Source organism: Seriola lalandi, unplaced genomic scaffold, assembly GCF_002814215.2.
Source record: "Seriola lalandi dorsalis isolate HSWRI2012SDOR001 ecotype SW California unplaced genomic scaffold, Sedor1 jcf7180002054948, whole genome shotgun sequence".
NCBI classification, from domain to species: Eukaryota; Metazoa; Chordata; class Actinopteri; order Carangiformes; family Carangidae; genus Seriola; species Seriola lalandi.
Window position 1 is genome coordinate 263,238 of NW_019525499.1, and position 19,237 is coordinate 282,474.

Below are 19,237 nucleotides of genomic sequence, written 5' to 3' on the forward strand. Positions count from 1 at the left end.
TATTGCATACACTCAGCTGTAAGAAACAAATCAAGACATCTAACAGGGGATTGGGCACAAAGGGACAGGAGGACAAGGAGGTGGTGTTTGTTTCTGTGTTTGTGTGTGAATAAGGTATGTGTGTCTGTGTTTTTAGAGGCTGGCGCTGTACAATTGTTGACTTGCCATCTGTCATCAAGAATAGAGTTCTATCCTTGCATGTGTGTATGTGTGTGTACAGAGGAAAGATGAGACGGAAAAGATAGAAAAAAACAGTGAGTGAGGTGCAGATGTCTCACAGCTTAGCGGCTGGAACATGAGTTTCAATGGTGGACTGCTGTATGAGAGGAGGTGGAGGGGGAGAACAGAGAAGAAAGGAGGACGAACATCTGCCATACTCAGATATTGCTCCGTGGTTTGAGTGTTTCTACACAATATGTTGAGTTTGAATAGACCTGGGACATGGCCTGCTCATTTAGTATCTTGCAAGGCCAGGCAGGCAAGTTCCGAGACTGCCGGTATCATTGAGGTTTTCAGATATATTCTTCAATATATTTTAACTATAATGCAGAAGCAGGGATGTTTTTTTGCATCTTTATAAGGTAGCATTTATAATTAATTATCATGAAGAAATCCAAAATATTTAGTTTAGTCAAAACCTTGGTTTGAGTACATCCTTTATTACTATTCTTGGTGTTAAACATCAGAGTGGGCTTGATGAAGTACTTTATTTACTCTGGCTATTCTGTTACACAAATTTAGTTGAGATTTGTTATGTGCTTCGGTTGTGACTTATTTTTCTAATGGATGCAACAAGCAGATTTACAGACATACAAATCCTTAAGGTTAAATAAAAAGTATAATAATTTTCATAAGATTTTTTATATAAGTTTGTCTTTTTGTCTTATGCTGATTACAACATAGATAAAACATATAGTCATCTTTGTTCCTTTTGAATTGTCTCAGAGCCTGATGCCAGCCAGCTGAGGTGGACATGTTGTCAAAAACAGCCTCTTAGACAGGCAGACGTTACAGCATGACAGACAACAGCTCTCAGGGAAGGAGAGGGAAGTGTTTGTTTGAGATGGACAGACATACAGTATATAGCTGTCTGACATCTCCGAGTGTGACAGACAGGCAAGCAGTCACTAATTGCACTTTTATTTTGTTGGTCCAAACTCCGCATCTTGTAGACAGAAGTCACATGGGCTTACAAGTAGTCCTTTTATTGAACAGCATTTAGGTAAACTGCCTTCATGAGACATCAGGCATTTTAGCGGCAGGGGAGCCAAAACAAATATGATTCCAGTCACTGTAACTTAGGCATGTTAGTTTATGCCCGACAGAGCATGACTGATTGTGAGGGAATCAGATGAGGCTGTTTTGCCCTTGCTTCATTTTGTAATGTTGTGCATTACAAGCATGATTAACTACAGCCTATCACATGTCTCCTTATATCCATAAAAGTGCGATTCATCCATAATGGCCATGTGCTGTAGCTCTGTTTCCTACCCCAACAAACCTTATACCTAGAATCACTTGTAAACAGTAGTTGGCATCACTCTCACCTGTCCATACAAACTACAGTTAAAGATAGAGTTTGAGTCAACCACTACAAATATGCCCAGTGTGAATGCACCCTGATGGACAGATGGGCATACACTTCGGCAGGTGGAGAGACAGAGAGAGACAGACAGACAGGTAGCCAGGCAGGACAGAGGGGAGAGCAGAGAGCAGCAGTTAGTGAGGTGGAGAGCACTTACTGCCGGCCCTTCAGTGCAGAACATGAATGGGCTGGGCTGGTGTGTGTGTGTGTGTGTGTGTGTGTGTGTGTGTGTGTGTGTGTGTGTGTGTGTGTGTTGACAGAGTACATTGTGTGTGAGCGTGCAGTGTGTATAAGTTTACAGGCAGACAGGGAAACATACAGCACAATGCTTCTCTGCTGCTCTAGGAAAGGACGAGGAGGGGGGGCTTCACAAAAGACCAGGGGGGTCTTATGTTGTCCACACACACACACACACACACACACACACACACACACACACACACACACACACACACACACGCGCGCCACGTAACGCCAGCTGCCGCCCACAGCCCCAGCCCGGCATTTCTGAATTAATAATACAGAGCCAACCACTCTGGAATAATAGTGACTTACACACATAGACACACACACATGCATGCACAAAGCTTTGCACCTGTTCACCACTGCTCAACTGGACAGGGTTGGGCTGGTTAAGCCCCCACCCCCACCCCCCTCTACCTCACACACACACACACACACACACACACCCACACACGCGCATGCACACACACACACTCCTTTTTGCCTGTCTGTTGTAGGCAACACTTAGACAGCTGTGTCTGTCTCCTGACCCTCCTCTTCTTGTTCTGATCGACAGCTAATCTCATTGACTGATTGGTCCAGCTGCCCAGTCTGTTCCTCCAATTGGATGGTTTTACATCCAATAACGTGCAAAGGAACAGAGTAAGAATTTAAATATGAATGTCAGATTTACTGGGGAACCTAAAAGAAACCAACTCCAACCGTAATTTTCAGATAACTGCCAACTAAAAGTAGGTGACAGTCAAACAAAATGATGCAAACTGGTTTACTTAAAAGGAATGCAAAAGAAAATAGATGTCCTTGGTTGAAGGTGTTGACACTTTAACAGGTTCTACTCTATTTCAGAGATGGTGTGTTTTGGATTTTAATGTAATTTCAGCTAATAGTTATATTTAGAGAAGGATGTAGAGTGTTTTGGAAATAAACTCTATTTAATGTGAACATCAATGATTTGCTGTAAAATAAATGAAGAAATCAATGATGCCAACACACAATGCCATCCAAAGGAGAGAACAGAGAGAGGCAATATACCAGCAATCAGTGCAATTTGATTAGCCTGCTCATTGGCTGTGTGTGCGTTTCCTAATCGCATTGGATCCACTGCATTCTGAACACAAGCAGCATGGCATCCCTAATGTTATTGGGTGTTTTAATGCAGGGGCTTTATGTACTGGTTAGCTCGGATTGTATTTTTACTTCTTGACATGCTAGGAGACATCCAAACAGATGAGTCTTTGTGCTTTCAGTGGCATGTTATGCCTTGGTACTTGTGTGTGTTTTTGTATGTGTGGGTGGATGGATGTGTGTGGATGTAGAGGAAATAGACCATCTGACTGAGCTGTGTTTAATGTGAGTTTGCCCTGTCTGGATAATAATGTTAACGTTACGTCATGTAAGCCACCTATTGTATGGCTACAGTATGTGTTTAACTGTAGCATATGATTTCTATGTATACATGTGTTTGTAAGGGGCTGAATCTGATGGCCAGTCTCATTCCTTTTTTGTTCTTTTAGCATAAAAGACAGGGATTTGGCTTCCGTTGTTATATTTCTTTTTCATATGTTTCATTTTATATCCCCTGACTGAACTGTCACGGCCCTGCTCATAGACTGTGATGAGCTAACAAATGTCTGTAGAATCAGTAATGTGGGGGATGAGTAGAAATGGGCTGTTTTCTTTGTAAAACCAAAAACAGAAGCCACCACTCTGTAATGTGTGAGGAAAAGCATTCTTACTGGACTGGTTGCTGACCCAGCCTTATGTACTGTACAGGAGGTCATACTGGGCCCAGGTGTGACTCCTGCCACTAATGGCCCTGCTTCACAAGACCAGCCTCTGCAAACAGAAGAGCACAGAGCAGGAAACCAGCAAGAAGGGCAGAAGGGCCATCACAAAATCCATTGAATTACATCATTAAGGAGGACAACTTGTCTTTAGTTGTACACTGTATAAATTTCAACAGCCTCCTTGGGTACTTTTATTGGGTATTTTGTGTTTATTCTTTTTTGAAATACAAAGAAAAGACATGGCTTAAAAGAGCATGAATTTGATAGTTGAAAAATGTGGCAGTGCATCTCTAGAGATATTTTGTTATCTTGCATATCCCTTTCCAAATAACTCTGATTATTTTAGGACAAAGCTCACATATATCAGTATTAAACAACACATGCTGGGTGTCTGCAATATAATGTTAATTTCAGGCTCTCACTTGTACATTTTGACCTGACTTCCTGGAGTATAAAATTATATAGAAATTCTGAAGTGGTATACTCCTCAGTTATCTAAGCATAGAGCTAATCTTTGGCCAACTTTGTAATTTTATTCCTTAAAAGTAGCTGCATGCCAGTATTTGTGATAGATCATTGTAATGACTATTATGCAGTAAAAGTGTTCTTCTTGTAATTGGCCGTCACTCCTTTTACTTGGTAATGTCACAGAAAACGCCAGCTTGCAACGCTGAATATAATATGTTGAATATAAGATGTAGTTAATTATATTTCAGTGTGACAGAAAATGAAGATAAAGTAATTATCTTAATAATAACATAGTCTGTAAAGAGACAGTTAAAGTAGTTACAGTAATGAATTAAGACAGTAAGACAGTAAGCTTTGAGTCGTTGTAGCTAAGTGACCTTCACCCACCCACTGTGTGTATGTGTGTATGTGTGCTTACATATGTGAGTGTGTGTTGGTGGGGGGTAGAGAAGGAATGGGGGGGGGGGGAGCTGGGTAGCCACAGCCTTCTGTCTGGCACAGGTGGTGTTGAGCAGCAGCCCTCCAGCTAAGATGCTAATATGCTAACACCACACTAATCCTAGGGTGCTTTAGGAAGCAACGGACACTGCCCTCTCCCCAATAACATACGGGAACAAGCACTCACGTATTAACGCACACACACACACACTCACACACACATAGACATATACACAGATTTAAGATGACTGCATGCCTGCATACAGAAATAAACACACTTACACCAACTGACACATACACACATTGTATATAGTGTATACTGTATACACACAGACACATACACACACATACCAGTGCTGTGAGGGAGATTAGCATGAGAGGCGTCTTGGCTGCTGTGTGTCTGTCAGTCACTCTCCAGCTTGGTGTTAGCGTCACAGCGGTGGCCACCATGCTCCAGGGAGCCACCACCATCTACTGGACTGTAACGGTACTGCAGGACAGGAGAGGAAGTGAGAGGAGGAACAAAATGTAACAGGAGGGAGACAAGAGGGAAGGGAACATTTAAAGTTTGTGTGTGTGTATATGTGTATGTGTATTTGTGTGTTTTTGTATGTGCATGTGCCTCCTTCTGTACCAGCTGGGGGAGCAGAGGGGCACCAGGGCAGCTTGCGTGTATGTATGTGCATCCAGCACAGCCTACCAGGAGGTTCTGGCTGTGTGCAGCTGGCTGGGTGAAATCTCCTAGTGGCCCCCAAGGGATGGCCATACTCCCATGGGTTTCCACTCAATCTGGCCGCTCTGTGGTTGCCCTGCCCTGTCCCAGCTCTCTGTTACCACCATAGTCTTAACCTCATACTCTCTATCTCTCTGTCTCTCTCTCTCTTATGCAATCTCCCGTTGTCTCTTGCCCAGCTCTCTTCTTTTCCCTTATCTACCATTCTATCATCTTCTTCCTCTCTAGTCTGCTGTACCCTCCGTGTGGTCTCATTCCATGGACTGAGCCAAAGGCTTGTACAATTACTCCAGCACTAAACCTTTAAACCCAGCTGCATCCCCAGCTTCAAACTGAATTTAATTTTTTCATCCTTCAAACCTTTCCCTGTCATTCTGGTCTTGTATGATCATTACATGTGAACCTCTACAGGTAGCACCACTTATATGTTGTCATTGATGGTGAATATATTTAAAGCACTCATGCACACACACACACACACACACACACACACACACACACACACACATACACACACACACACACACACTAACACCAGTCCAGCCCCGATGTGGTAATGAGACTAATGCACTGTAAGTGGATTGGCTTTGAAGAGCTTGGATTCGCCTTAAGATGTCTGAGCAGACTGGAGTTAGAACTGCTGGGGTCGGGGTCACGCACACAGCCCTATCCTTGTTAACACACACTTGTACAATGAAATAGACCTTGGATTACAGATTGTGCAAAAAAGTATTTTTCAGGTATATAAGTATTTTTATACGTCTATATTAAATTCTTTCTCTCAGCACGAGTAAGTTTGTGTGCTTATAGCGCTCATGGACAGACTTTCAGACAGATGTCTTCTTCAAGCGCATTATCGTACAATTCCCCACTTTCTTAACCCCCAGTGCCCTTTCTGCTTCACGCAGTCACCTCCCCCTTTTCCCTCATTTCCTTTACCCACCAGTTACCTGCCTGATGTTTAGCTAATCTCTCCCTCCTCCTCCCCCTCCTTGCTTTTACTCAAGTATCAGCCGCTAGTGCTCATATACACAAACACATGAAACCCCTCAACACCCTGTTGTGTCTGGAGATGTCTTGACCTTCTTCTATAAGGAGATCAGCTCAAGCAGCCGGCTAATCATTTCAGCTCAAACCCACCCATTAATTTGACTGCAGTCTGCTGCTGTTTGATGGTGCAACCCCATACTGCTACACTGTGCAGTAAATATTTACATTTCATTGAATATCAATACTCAATACCTGTCACCTACTTACCTTAACTGTATGGTACATACGACAAAGATACTAGTTGTGTTCGATACCTTCATACTTTAATACTGTTTAAACATGATAGACAACTGCAACTGAAAAATATTTTTATGGGTGATTAATCTGTCAATAAAATGTCAGACAGTAATGATGAATGCTGTTTACAATTTGCCAAAGCCTAATGTGACTTCTTCAAATTGCTTGTTTTCTCTTGACTAACAGTCCAAAATACCAAAATAGGAAATCTACAATGATAACTAACATGATTTATCTGTCATCAGAACTGTTGATTCATTATCTGTTGATCGACTACTCAGTTAATCAAATCATTCTAGCACCAAAACATGATGTAGTTTTGTCAGTTATCCAGTCTGCATACTTACAACCTGCTTGTCACTCAGTTAGTGAGGGTGAAAGTTAACCTCTGTCTAGGTAATCTAAATAGTGTGTTAGTTTTTCCTTTGGTCAGTCAGCTTATCAGTTGGGCAACCAGCCAGCCAGCTACTCAGTCACTTGGTTAGTAAACTTGTTATTTATTCTCTTCTGTTATAGCCAAACCCTCTGTGTTACTGCTCTGAACACTGAATGTGTGTGTGTGTGTTGTTATGTGGCCAGACGATACATTCCTCTCCCGGCTGGTGAGCTGCTGTGTATGTGCTGGAACGTGGAAGAAGCGCCCCCACCCTCTCCATCCGCCTCCCCCTACCTCTATATACGCCACCACCCGCCACCGCTCCAGCTCCCAGAGTGCCAGTCACACAGCCCCGTCTCTGCGCCATCTGCATATCAGCTCCAGCCTCTGCCAAAGCATTAAATTAAATCCCTGTTTGGGTTGATTAACAAATGGCTGGTGAGCTCACATAGTTATGGAGTTATTTATTTAATTGTCATCAAGGTTTTTTCCTCGACAAAGCAGGAGAGCAGAGGTGTGCAGGTGTCCTGAAGGAGTGAGTGTTAGACAGAGAGATAGAGAGAGACTGTTAAGTTTGCACAAGTTTGTGTGACTCATTTTTGTCTTGCTGGCTGAAGTTCAGTCTTACCATTTGTACCTGTTTCCTAATTTTTTTTTTCTGCATTTCTCTCTCATTCTCTCCCCTTTCCCCCTCTGTCCTGAAATGAATAGTTAATCAGTTTGCTAATTGAGTGACAGTTAGTCAGTGCGTTGTTGTAATTGTCCAATCAGAAAGCTTGGAACGGACACAGTCACAGCTGATTCATCTCTGCCTCTTACTGCTAAATCCACAAGCTGCAACTGGAGGATGTGCCAACAAGATTTATTTCTCCTAGAAATTCCAAAATAACTCTTAAAAAGTCTAGTTTAGTTTTTAATCCTTAGTTTGTGGCTCATAGCAAAAAAGCTGAAAACAAAAGATATAAGGGGTAGATACTCCTTTACCTCATCATACTACTGGATGTGGTTGTTTATCAACACCTTTTTGAATAAGAGGTATGATGTTATATAATACTTCCCTACCAATAAAAATAAAAGGAACAGAAAGGTTTTAGAAAAGTATGATTATACAATAAGGACATCAAATTAGATGGAAGAGAGCACTTTACTGATGCAAGTCTCTATTTTGTCTTTGCTTTGAACAAATTTAACCTGGAATTTAAACGCACTCTAAAATAGTTTATCTTATCTTCCTAAATATCCTCTGTTCGTTAGATCTTTCAAGTCACCCACGTTCTCCTGTATTACTGATATCCTATCATTCTAACAAGAAACAAGAGACTCCTGTTGTCTTAAGCACTGTGTAGTGTAGTATTTACTAATTGGTCTTAAGGGAAAAGTAAAGTTGTGCAGAAAACTAAATGAAACTGTAGTGAGGAGTCCGAGAGAGATGGTGTGGGAAGGAGACCGGCTGTTCTGTTTTCTCCAGCAGTCCAAACTAGAGACATGTGGCTCTCCAGACAAGCTGTCCAGAGTGGGAGAGCTCGCTGGACTCATTACAGGCAGGGCCAAGACGGGATAGCTTGACAGAACACCATTGGATCATTCGGAGAATTGGAACGGTCGAAACAGAATTGTGTTAGTTTTGTGTGTGCACGTTTGTGTGTGCGTGTGCCTGTGCCTGTTTGGAACGGCGTGTGTGGACAACTGTCCATCTCTTCTCTCCGTCTGTGCCACCCCTGGCTGCCCCTTCCCCCGCCCCCCAGTGGACATGTACACACAAACACACACAATCCACACTCACACACATACACGCTGTCGAGGCCCGGCCAGAAGGATTGCTTAAATGTTTTCAGTTGCACTGGACAGCTGAGCGATGAAGTGGCCAGCCACAGGTTTCCATTGGTTGGACACTTCATCTAGAAACTGACTCAGAGAAATGACTGGACTTGGACCAGCAAACTAGTCATCACTGCCAGTTTATAATAGTTTTATCAGTTTAACTTTCTCTTCATCCTCATCCATTTTGTCAGTCAATACATCTCTTTCTCCTGTCCAGTTTGAAGTTTCTATTTTCCATATGATCATAGTCTTCCATTGTTAGTTTGTGAATTCAGAGATGGAACCTGCAATGTTTTCATTTCTCTTTCTCTCTTTTAACTAAAGCGCTCACACAGATTTATAAGTTTTGTCTGATACAAAGCTACAGGAGCCAAACACAGTCACAGAAACATATGTACAACACTTTAAAGTTGAAGCATACTTTTTCTCACACAATCACTACAATAATTGAACATTATAACACTCAGTATTTATTTCAGGGCTGTTTTAGTGACTTTAATTATATTGTGTAGCTTTTGTTTTTATAGTGGCCATCCCTTGTAGTTTTGTAGATTTGAAAAAGTTGCATCTCTTTTGCAGTACATAAATACATAAATATATAAAATACCTCAAGTCTGGTTAAGTTTACTTACAATAATAATATTTTGGTTTGGTCAGAATTAATGAGATGTCTTCTTTTGGCTTGCTTACTGCCTCCTTCCCCACATCCCTTTTTTGCTTTCCTTTCTTTATAATTTTTTTCTTTCCTCTTCCTTATGCCTCTCTCCATCTCTCCTCCCACCTCTCCCATTCAGCCCCTCTGCACTCTGTTTATCAGTAGCAAGTGATCCAAAGAATATGCTTTGTTTCTGAAAGAACAGGAGAAGGAAACAGGAGAGTGGGTGGATTTGTGAAAAAGAGAAAAATAGAGACAGGGAGAGGAGAGGTGTGATTTGGTAATCCTGATGACGCACTGGCACCCAACAGTATTTTCTTCATCTTATCTGTCTATCATTGTCTCTCAGTGTGTCTCTCTGTCCCTGTGTGATGCTTCAAGTCAGCCGCTAACCCACCTCACACACACACACGCACACACACGCACCTCTACCACCAGCAGCACCCAGAGGTACCGGCAGGGCCCACAGTCGCACAGTCTCTTCGGCGGAGCAGGTGTTTTTCTGCGATGTGTTAACGAGCACGGCCTGCTGTCATTTCCGCTTTAAATGGATGTCACAAATAGAACACACACACATACACACACACACACTGCCTATTCTCCTCTCCCAGCGAATCAGCCTAAAAAAGGTGATCAGAGCTGTTTCCGATCTTCGAATTTGTTTATGTGTGCATGCACATATGCATCTTTTTATCTATTAGTGTGGCTTCACAGGGTGTGTAAATGTATGAGTGTGCATGTCAAAGAACAGCTGGTCAGTTAATAGGGGTTGAGAAGAAGGGTTTCTGTGGTTTTTATTTCTGTTGTTTGAAAAGAGAAGGTGAAATGTTTACACAACTCCCAAGTTTGGAAAGGGTTGAGATTGTCAGTTTCTTTCATCAGAGCTGTGTGTTCCGGTATTACTTCAGTCATATGTTTAATCGTACAAGTGTGCGCTCAGTTTCATCCCTGCATTTGTACTCTCTGTACTTGTCTAGCTATGTGTGAATCCATACTGTGTACTATAATCCATGTGTGTGTCCATGCTGTTTCCAGTAAGTGTTATCCGCCTCTGTGGCAGTGTGGTAATGTTTGACACTCATGTAATCCTGCAGCAGGTCATCTGATAAAGCTGTGGTGCCACCTTAGTGCCAGTCTGTGCCAGCCAGTTGGGTAATACTCTGCGACCAGCTGCTCAGCAGATGTTGTTATTTGTTGCTGTGGTTTAAGAAGGGCTATTCTCTACATGTAACTTTACCTCTTCTTGTTTCATCTCGTCTCATCTCGTCTCGTCTCGTCTCATCCTATCTCATCCTCTTCTCTTCTTCATCCTTTGCTGGCAACCAGTGGTTTGTGTGTATGTGGGTGCGTTTAAATTGTGAGTTCATATGTGTGCACATGTGTGTTCAGTGTGCTTGTGTGTGTGTTTGGTAGAAGGGTCATCACCTCGACACCTGCCCATGTATCAGCCAGATGATGTTTCTGGCATGGATAGTTTGAGTGTTGTGCTGGTAAACATGTTTTTGTCAATTTTTACATGATAATCCGATCGGAATCTGGCAAGCGCTGTGGGAGTCCCAGAGATACTCTGTGTGTGTGTGTGTGTGTGTGTGTGTGTGTGTGTGTGTGTGTGTGTGTGTGTGTGTGTGTGTGTGAGAGAGAGAGAGATATCCTTTTGACAGATGAAGAGTTGAGCTGACAGACTTTTATCTGTCATCCTATCTATCTGTATTTAAAATCATGTCCAGAATCACTATTGCTATAAATACTTTCTGTATATCATCATGGTCATTATAATCATCATTAGACTTCAGCATCATCATCACTGTTGCCCTCATGATCTGAATTCAGTTGTATTTGCATCAAGTATTTAATTGATCTGACTTAAATTTTCTACCCTCTCTTTGTATCCATCTCTCTCTTCAGGTGAATACATAAAGAACTGGCGACCGCGTTACTTCCTGTTGAAGACAGACGGCTCTTTCATCGGCTACAAAGAGAAACCTCAGGATGCAGACCTGCCCTACCCCCTAAATAACTTTTCTGTAGCAAGTACGTTACCTACTATATATATATATATATATATATATATATATGAAAACGTCACTGTGTCATGTGTCACTGTGTCACTGCATTGTATCTTTACATTGAATATACACAGAACAGCAAAGTTTAGTAGGAAAAAGACAGTTTAGCCATCACATGCTTACAGATTCCTATCTGAAAGATGTAGCTTTTCTATTCCTGATGCACTAATTTGCTTTTTTGCAACGTGTCCAAGCACCTGCATCTTCTTCCTAATTCTTTGTAGGCTCATAATTAACCTTTTAAAACACAGTGGCCCACCTGTGGGACACTTTGGCACAGGTACAACTACTTCAGGTGTATTTTGGTCTGTTCCAGAAGCTCTACGTCTCCTGATTCTATCTGTGCAATATATTTTACTTTCCCCATATCCCTGCAACAGCTGTTGATACAGGATTGGTTTTAGGCTATGGCTCCGAAGTGTTTTCCACATGACAGATACTACCACAGGCCTCATATTCCCTCTCTTATACCAAAAGCTTGTGGTTATGACTGCAATCAGAAGGGTTGAAGAACAGTAACCTTTTTATTTTGGTTACATTCTTATTAGGCTTGTGCACAAAAATGGAGGTGTTTGGAAATAGTTTAATGATGATGATGATGTGAGACCTGCTGTGATTAACCTCTGTACTGAACATCTCAGTTCAGAGCAGAGCAACTGTAGGTGGTAGGGAATCAGTGTCTTGCTGTAGGGCACTTCAGCAGGCAATTGCACCCATCTTTTCCAGTTAAAAGACATACGATAACCTGTATCATCTAACTGATTATATTTTTATATTTCTTAAATGTCAATGCAAAACACATCTGTCATGTAAATTGCTGTGAGATGTTGCTGAAATGTTCTTGTGATTTCATCACACAGCGACACAATGAAATGGTGCAACAATTATTGCATCAGTTTCACTCATGGCGTGTCCAAACATCTTGTCAGTCATCAGTCTTCACAGCATTGATATGCGTTACAGAATTCACTGAGGGCTCTAATTAACCATTTATCAGTATATCATCTGTCTGCACCTGGTTAACAAGCTCCACAGTGTCGTTGACATGTGTAATTAACCAACTAATGAGTTAACAAGATGAATTTTAATGTCTCTCAGTCTCATTGCCACCACCTCTCATTGTTCATACAGTAAATGCAGATTAGCTGTAAAACTTTGCGATTGCTTTCCAGTGGTTTGACTTTGGATTAAAAAATGGTGGTCACCCTGAATCTGTGTCCCATAATCTGACGGAACACAGTGCTTACTACAAATGTACAGTCCTCACTGTGGTTTTTGGATGGCCATAACTGGTTGCTTTTTAAGACACCAAACTTTCCGAGTTTCATTTTGACTTGTCTGTCTATAACATGAGATAAGGCTAGCCAGTACATCACTGTTGAATTCTTTGCTATTTTGATTCTGAAAGTAATGTGTTTCTGTTTCAAGAAGTTCAGGTTTTGTTTCTTACATCACACAAAAGTGGATTTAGTTGAAGTTAGATTACGCGAACAGCATGTGACACTGTCTCCTCTTGCATTGGGTGCACATATCAGTCAGATAATTATTTTCTTTAGCAAATTCATTTAATACAAACAAAAAAAAAAAAGTTTGAAAATACATTACAGCAGATAACATCAAATGAGCCTCAAAAAGAGAAGGGCAGGGTAAGAAATGAAAAATAGTTTCACTGTAAATATGATCAATAAAAGACTAGCTATAATGTGACTTTGTTACTTAACATTACAGTAGTTAGAAACGACTGCATTTATCTGTAGGCAGGAGACTTCTGATTTGTTACGGTTACACCAGAAGCAATAATCAAGTTGAAATAAGGTAAAGGCATGTATGACCTGAGTTTGAGCTTAAATGTAAACAGGATTATCTAGTTATTTGGTTTTCTAGAAAATTAAAACAAAAATAGGCCAAGTTTGTAGTTTGTAGATCGGCATCCATGACTTTGCTGGATAAAACAGATAAAACACTGTATATGTAGTATATCATATAGCATATGTCTCTTAGTAAGTAGATCCGTGTTGGTGCAGTTGTTTACTCGGTGCAGTTTTGTCTCATGTCCATACATCGATCACAGGCTACTGAGCATAATCTGATAAGTACTAAGTTGGCGTTTCACCTCTTGGCACAAGGCCTAATGCAAATGCCACTGTATTTACTTGCATATATTCATATTTAACACTGTAATACTGCACAGGAAATTAACATAAAAATGAAACTGAATAGGTTTAGTCAGTTAAATGTTGTCAGGTTTTTTAGTTAAATGGCTTTGAAAGAACAGTGCAGTGAAGATTAGTGATGGACGGAACAACAGGAGAGGCTGAGGAGAGGTAGAAAAAAGAGAGGAAAATGATGACGAATGGTAGAGTACAAGCTGATACCTCAGAGAAAATGATAAAGAATGGTACATCGAAAGGCGGAGGAGGAGACAGAAAGATAGGAGTCCGGAAGGGAGGACAAGTATGGGGAATGAGCGATGGGAATCGATCGGAGGGGGCAGAGGAAGAGAAAATTGGAGACGGGTGTGGGGAGAGAGAGGACAGAGATGGAAGGATGATTAGGGTGGAGAGCAACGGATGAGAACTGGAGAGAGGGATGGAGGGTGAGGTTTTTGTGGAGGAAATATGGGGGAGAGGATGGGAGGATGAGGGAGGAGAAGAGGAGAGGAGGATAGTCAGTGCTGAACAGACAGGGAGGAGGAGACGAAGACAGGATTGGAGAACGAGGAAATGGAGGAGAGGAAAAGAGTTTGTGAGGAGGACAAGCCAGGCCATACATCCGGCCCCGGCTGCTTGGCACAGCACTGGCACTGCCACATCTGTTGCCCAAAGCTGGGAGGCCAGGTGGCGTGTGTGTGTGTGTGTGTGTGTGTGTGTGTGTGTGTTTGTGTGTGTGTGTACGTTTTTTGTGTGTGTGTGTGTGTGTGTGTGTGTGTGTTTGTTTATTTGTGTGATCCTGTGTGTGTGTGTTTATGTGTGTGTGAACAACAGAAGTGGTCAGATGGAACAGAGATGGTACAGGCCTGTTCCCTGCAGAGGGACTCATACATACAAGCCTGTCGCTCACACACACACTCACATGTGTGCGCGCGCACACACACACACACACATACACACACACATACACCCACTAAACTGCTACACAGATTTCAGAATTGCCTGCTGTGGCAAACAACCCAATTTCAGCTAACATTCAAACTTCAATATCACTTTTATGTGTGTGTGTGTATGTGTGTGTGTGTGTGTGCGTGCGTGCGTGCGTGTGTGCATGCGTGCGTGCGTGTCTGTCCATGCATGGGTGTGAGTGTTTTTTGGCATCAACCATAGCATGACCTTGTTTTCTGGCAGCACAGCAGGCCTTTTTCCCCGAGTCAGGTAGTAACTTCTTTGTGTATGTGTGTGTGTGTGTGTGTGTGTGTGTGTCTGTGTTTGACTTTACATTGAAACTCTGCTGTGTGTACGACCTAAGTGGTGTTGTCATTAACCTTCCTGTCTATATTTAGGCTGAGCCATGACGTGCTGTGCTGTGCCACACTTAAACAGGAAGTAATTGGAAGAAGGGGTAGCTAAGGACGGGAGGTGAGAGGACAGAAGAAGAGGAGGGAGGAAAGGAAGCGAGGGGAGGGAGAGATGAGGGCAGGAGAGAAGGTGAGGAGAGAGTGACAGGAGACAAAAGGAGAGCAGAGGGGAGGAGAAAACAGGAGAGGGTGAAATGGAGGGTGATATATGTAGAGCAAAGAAAAAGTGGGGGAAGATGAGAGGACAGAAGATGGATCATTATGCTTTTTTTACACCAGCTCTTGTCCCCAGTAACCACAGAGACTGCTGAGGGACAATGAAGATGCATTCCTTCCCAGGGCAAACTCACAGCCCCATCTGGCTATCTGTGTGTATGTTTCTCTGCTTGTGTACTGCGTTATGCATTTGTGTAATAATGGCCTACTGTATTGCCCATTTTCACAGAAATGTGTCTCTTTGGATATTCGCCAGATGTGTATGCTTTGCAACACATAATATCCCTTGGCACCTTTCTTTGAGTTATCAGTTGCTTAAGTTATTGCCAATGAAATAAAAAACTGCATATTTTCTTGTAGACATTTTAAAGAGAAACTTTTATTTTTCAGTATAAATGTCTTATCTAAATATATTCTAATGTTAGTAATGAGTAGGCCTACATTATTTGCCTAAAGCTATTTTCGCAGCTGACATTTTGACTTGTCATGGCAGGGAAAGCACAGGTGTTGCTAATAACAATGACAGCGTCTCCGATCTATTTAAGTTTCCCAGTAAACCATAATAGTGTGACAGCAAGCTGGCATGCACAATGTCAGGACCCTGAAACTGACAAAGCTAAATGGAATTCAGTCATCAATAATTTTATTTACACCTGTGAGTCATGTCAAAATGTCTTCAGTGAAAATGTCCCATTGTTGCTATAGCATGACGGGAACTGAGGTAATCAATTTTGCTCAGATTTCTTTTTTGTGGTAATATGGGCTTCAGCTGTCCGAGTTAAATAAATCAAGTGGGTATCTTTCAAAGTATTGTTAGTACAAAATCTCCCCTTTTTGTTTCTATCCTTCTACTGCAGTTCAACAGGGAAACGATGTCCTGGGATAAGGAGACTTTTAGAAAGACTTGAAAAATTGTGAACTATCTTTTCAGGCAAAGCAAGATGAGACATTTTTTATTTACACGGAACTTTTTGTTCCAATTAAACTTAGCGTGCTTTACATTAAAATGTAAAAGTAACATATGAAGAATATAATGAATGAAAAATGCCAGAGAGTGAAACAATAAAAAAGTAAAGAAGATAAAAGAAAAAGTAAAACCACCAACCCCAGAAAAAAAGACACTGATGAACCCTGCTCACACAGACACACACAGGAACTACTTAAAGGTTTAATCTTGGGTCATCAGGCAGTTCGTCCTAGCAGGGGCAGGACCAAACTAACTCAGAACAACTCAGCAAGTACCATTAAAAACTCTTGCCCCTGTTTTTTTTTTTTTTCAGATTGAACTTTGTGTTTTTCAGACAACACATAATGGTTTGATTTTTACTGAAAAGACAGCACTGTCCCTCTGGCTGACTGTTTCAGAATGTCAGCTGATGAAGACGGAGAGGCCGAAGCCAAACACCTTCATCATACGCTGCCTCCAATGGACCACAGTCATCGAGAGAACCTTCCACGTGGACTCGCCTGATGAGAGGTCAGTCCCCTAAAGAACTGCTCAGTTCTTAGCGTGTCTTCCTCCAGTCATTGTTGGCCAGTGAACAATGAGGATGTCAAGCAGTATTTTTCCTGTGAGAGCTCTAATCATATCTATTAGGCTGAGTCTGGCTTGATTCAAATGTAGATGCTAATAATAACATTCAGCCAGAGCTTTCTTTAAAGCTGGAAGTGGGAAATAAACTTTTTATGAGCTGTCTTAGAGCTAAGATACTAAATACAAATAGTATAATAATTGAATGCGCTCTGCCTTTATTGCTGCAGTTTATCTGACATTTCTCTCAAAGCATCAGTTTAGATGAAAAAATACATTTAAGCTTGTTAAAACCTGCCAGTTAAAACACCAAATTGTTTCAAAAGTCAGATTTTAAATACTTAATTACTTGAAATCATACAATGGCTGGGGTTGTTAAATTAAATTGTGTTTCATTTCAACTTAAAAACTTTATACATAAAAATCCCAAAAGATAAAGTACAATTTCTGCTTGAGTAAAAGAAATACACATGAAAAGCTTTTAAATGACAATGACATTAGACTAGACATAGATTAAAATATATTTACTGTATATGTATCATATGGGTAAAGGTATCATCAAGGGCAGAGGTATGTATGAGGAGGTTTGCACAGTTTGTGGGTTTTTGTGTGTGTGTGTGTCTGAAGGGAAGAGGGTGAGAGAGACAGAGTGGAAAGGAGACCTTTCAAGTAGCGTCGGCATAAATTCTCCAGCTGCTCAGTTCCTTCTGAGGAGCTGAGGTGTTTATCTCCAGAAAATGAACAGCTTTGCCCAGAAGACCACAGATGCTTCTGTGCATCCTTTGAGTTTGTGTGTGTGTGTGTTTTTTATGTGTGTGTGTGTGTAAGTGTGTTTTGCAGCTGTCTGTCCAAGTTTGTTTGTGTAATATGTTGCTTTCTAATAGTTTTGCCTCTAGATAATCAAATAAACATTTCAGAGTCGGCATAAAGCAAATCCTTTTCTATCGATTATTTTATAAAGTCACACATATACAAAATTCAAGTCTATAAGAGGATGACTATAAGCTCCAGATGTGTGCATGTTGTGTTGTAGAAGTGTGTGTGTGTGTCTGTGTGTGTGTGTGTGTGTGTGTGTGTGTGTGTGTGTGTGAGTGCGCGCGCGTGTGAGTGCGCATCATTGAAGTTTAAGTGGGTTGGAAAAAAGTATGTGCGCGTGTGTGTGCACGCACATGTTTCACAACTGGCTATCTGTGCTTGTGTGTGTGTGTGTGTGTGTGTGTCTGTGTCTTACTGTATCTGTTGTACTGTACCAGTGCTGGCAGAGCTCCAGCTACCACAGCCCCAGCCGTGAGCAGAGGGGGTGGCACATGTTGGCGTGGTGCCCGATTGTAGGCAGGCCCATTATCTCTCATTAGCAAAAAAAACTCATTATACAAAAAACACTTTAACCAAGAGAGAGAGCATTTATCTGCTGCCTGACCTTGAGAGAGTTCCCATTGCTTTTCATGTAGCTAGACACGCACACACACACATCATGGGTGCCACAAATTGAGTGCTCCATTGTTGTAGATGGAGTGTAACTTGAGTTTGCCCTTGTTTTGCAATGTGTAGGGTATGCTCAGAAGTCTTAGCGGTAGAAAGGGATTCAGATCTTAAAAACACACTGCTTTGTTTAGGTTCACATGGATGTTCTTCCAGATCCTTCAAGGAAACATATGGGCATGTAACTCAAAACAAAACAAAAGACACTGGGGTGATCGTTTGGGAGTCAAACAGGTTTCATTATTATGATCTTTTCGCAGCTTACACTAGGTAAGTGTGTTTGAAAGTGCACACTCGTAAATCCTGACTTGCTTCTCTGGAGTCCATAGGATTTCTGAATATTTGAATATCATCTTTGGTTCACCTCAGTTCGGGATCTTTAGTGTTTTCTGCAAACGTGTACCACTGCATGTGGCACAGGATTAAAACTGTTTGAGAGAAGATTCAAAGGAGACTTCTTTCTGAACCCAGTTCAGTCATGAGTAAACCACTTTCTCAGCATTTTCAATTTATGTTTAAAATCAGAAATATTATTAGATAAACAACGACATTCTCTTCACACAAAATGAAACAAAATAAACCAGATTTACAATTTCAGGACACTGATAAAAATAAAGTCTTCTCTTCTCTGCTCTTCTCTTCTCTTCTATTCTATTCTCTTCTCTGCTCTTCTCTGCTCTCTGTTTGTCAGAGCAGAGGGAAACTTGGCCCTGTGAATAAACCATTATATTCATCATCGTTAAATACAGTTAACGTGTCTACACATTCTGATGCATGGCTGGCCTTCTGCTACAGATGATGATCACACACACATGCAAAATCAAACTCACATACTTCCTCTCAACAGATGTTGAACAACACTGCTAATGGGAAGTCAATGGGGAGGAACAATGTCAGCAAACAACAATGCATTGTTCCCTCTAATGCATGGGTGTGCGTTTGTGCACACACTCACTCACCCTCTCACACATATACACACACACACACTCACACTCTCACACTCTCACACATGCACAGACTGGTAGGCATTAGTTCTGC

The 19,237-nt window shown here is 41.5% G+C and overlaps 1 protein-coding gene across 1 annotated transcript in view; it reads left to right on the top strand.

The window, feature by feature from the left end:
* Positions 1–19,237, top strand: part of akt3a (AKT serine/threonine kinase 3a) — a 51,133-nt gene that overhangs the window by 14,065 nt on the left and 17,831 nt on the right. Inside the window, exons 4-5 of the mRNA XM_087170449.1 lie at positions 11,299–11,424; positions 16,552–16,663. Coding sequence (XP_087026575.1) covers positions 11,299–11,424; positions 16,552–16,663 — 238 coding nt within the window. The remainder of the gene's footprint in view (positions 1–11,298; positions 11,425–16,551; positions 16,664–19,237) is intronic.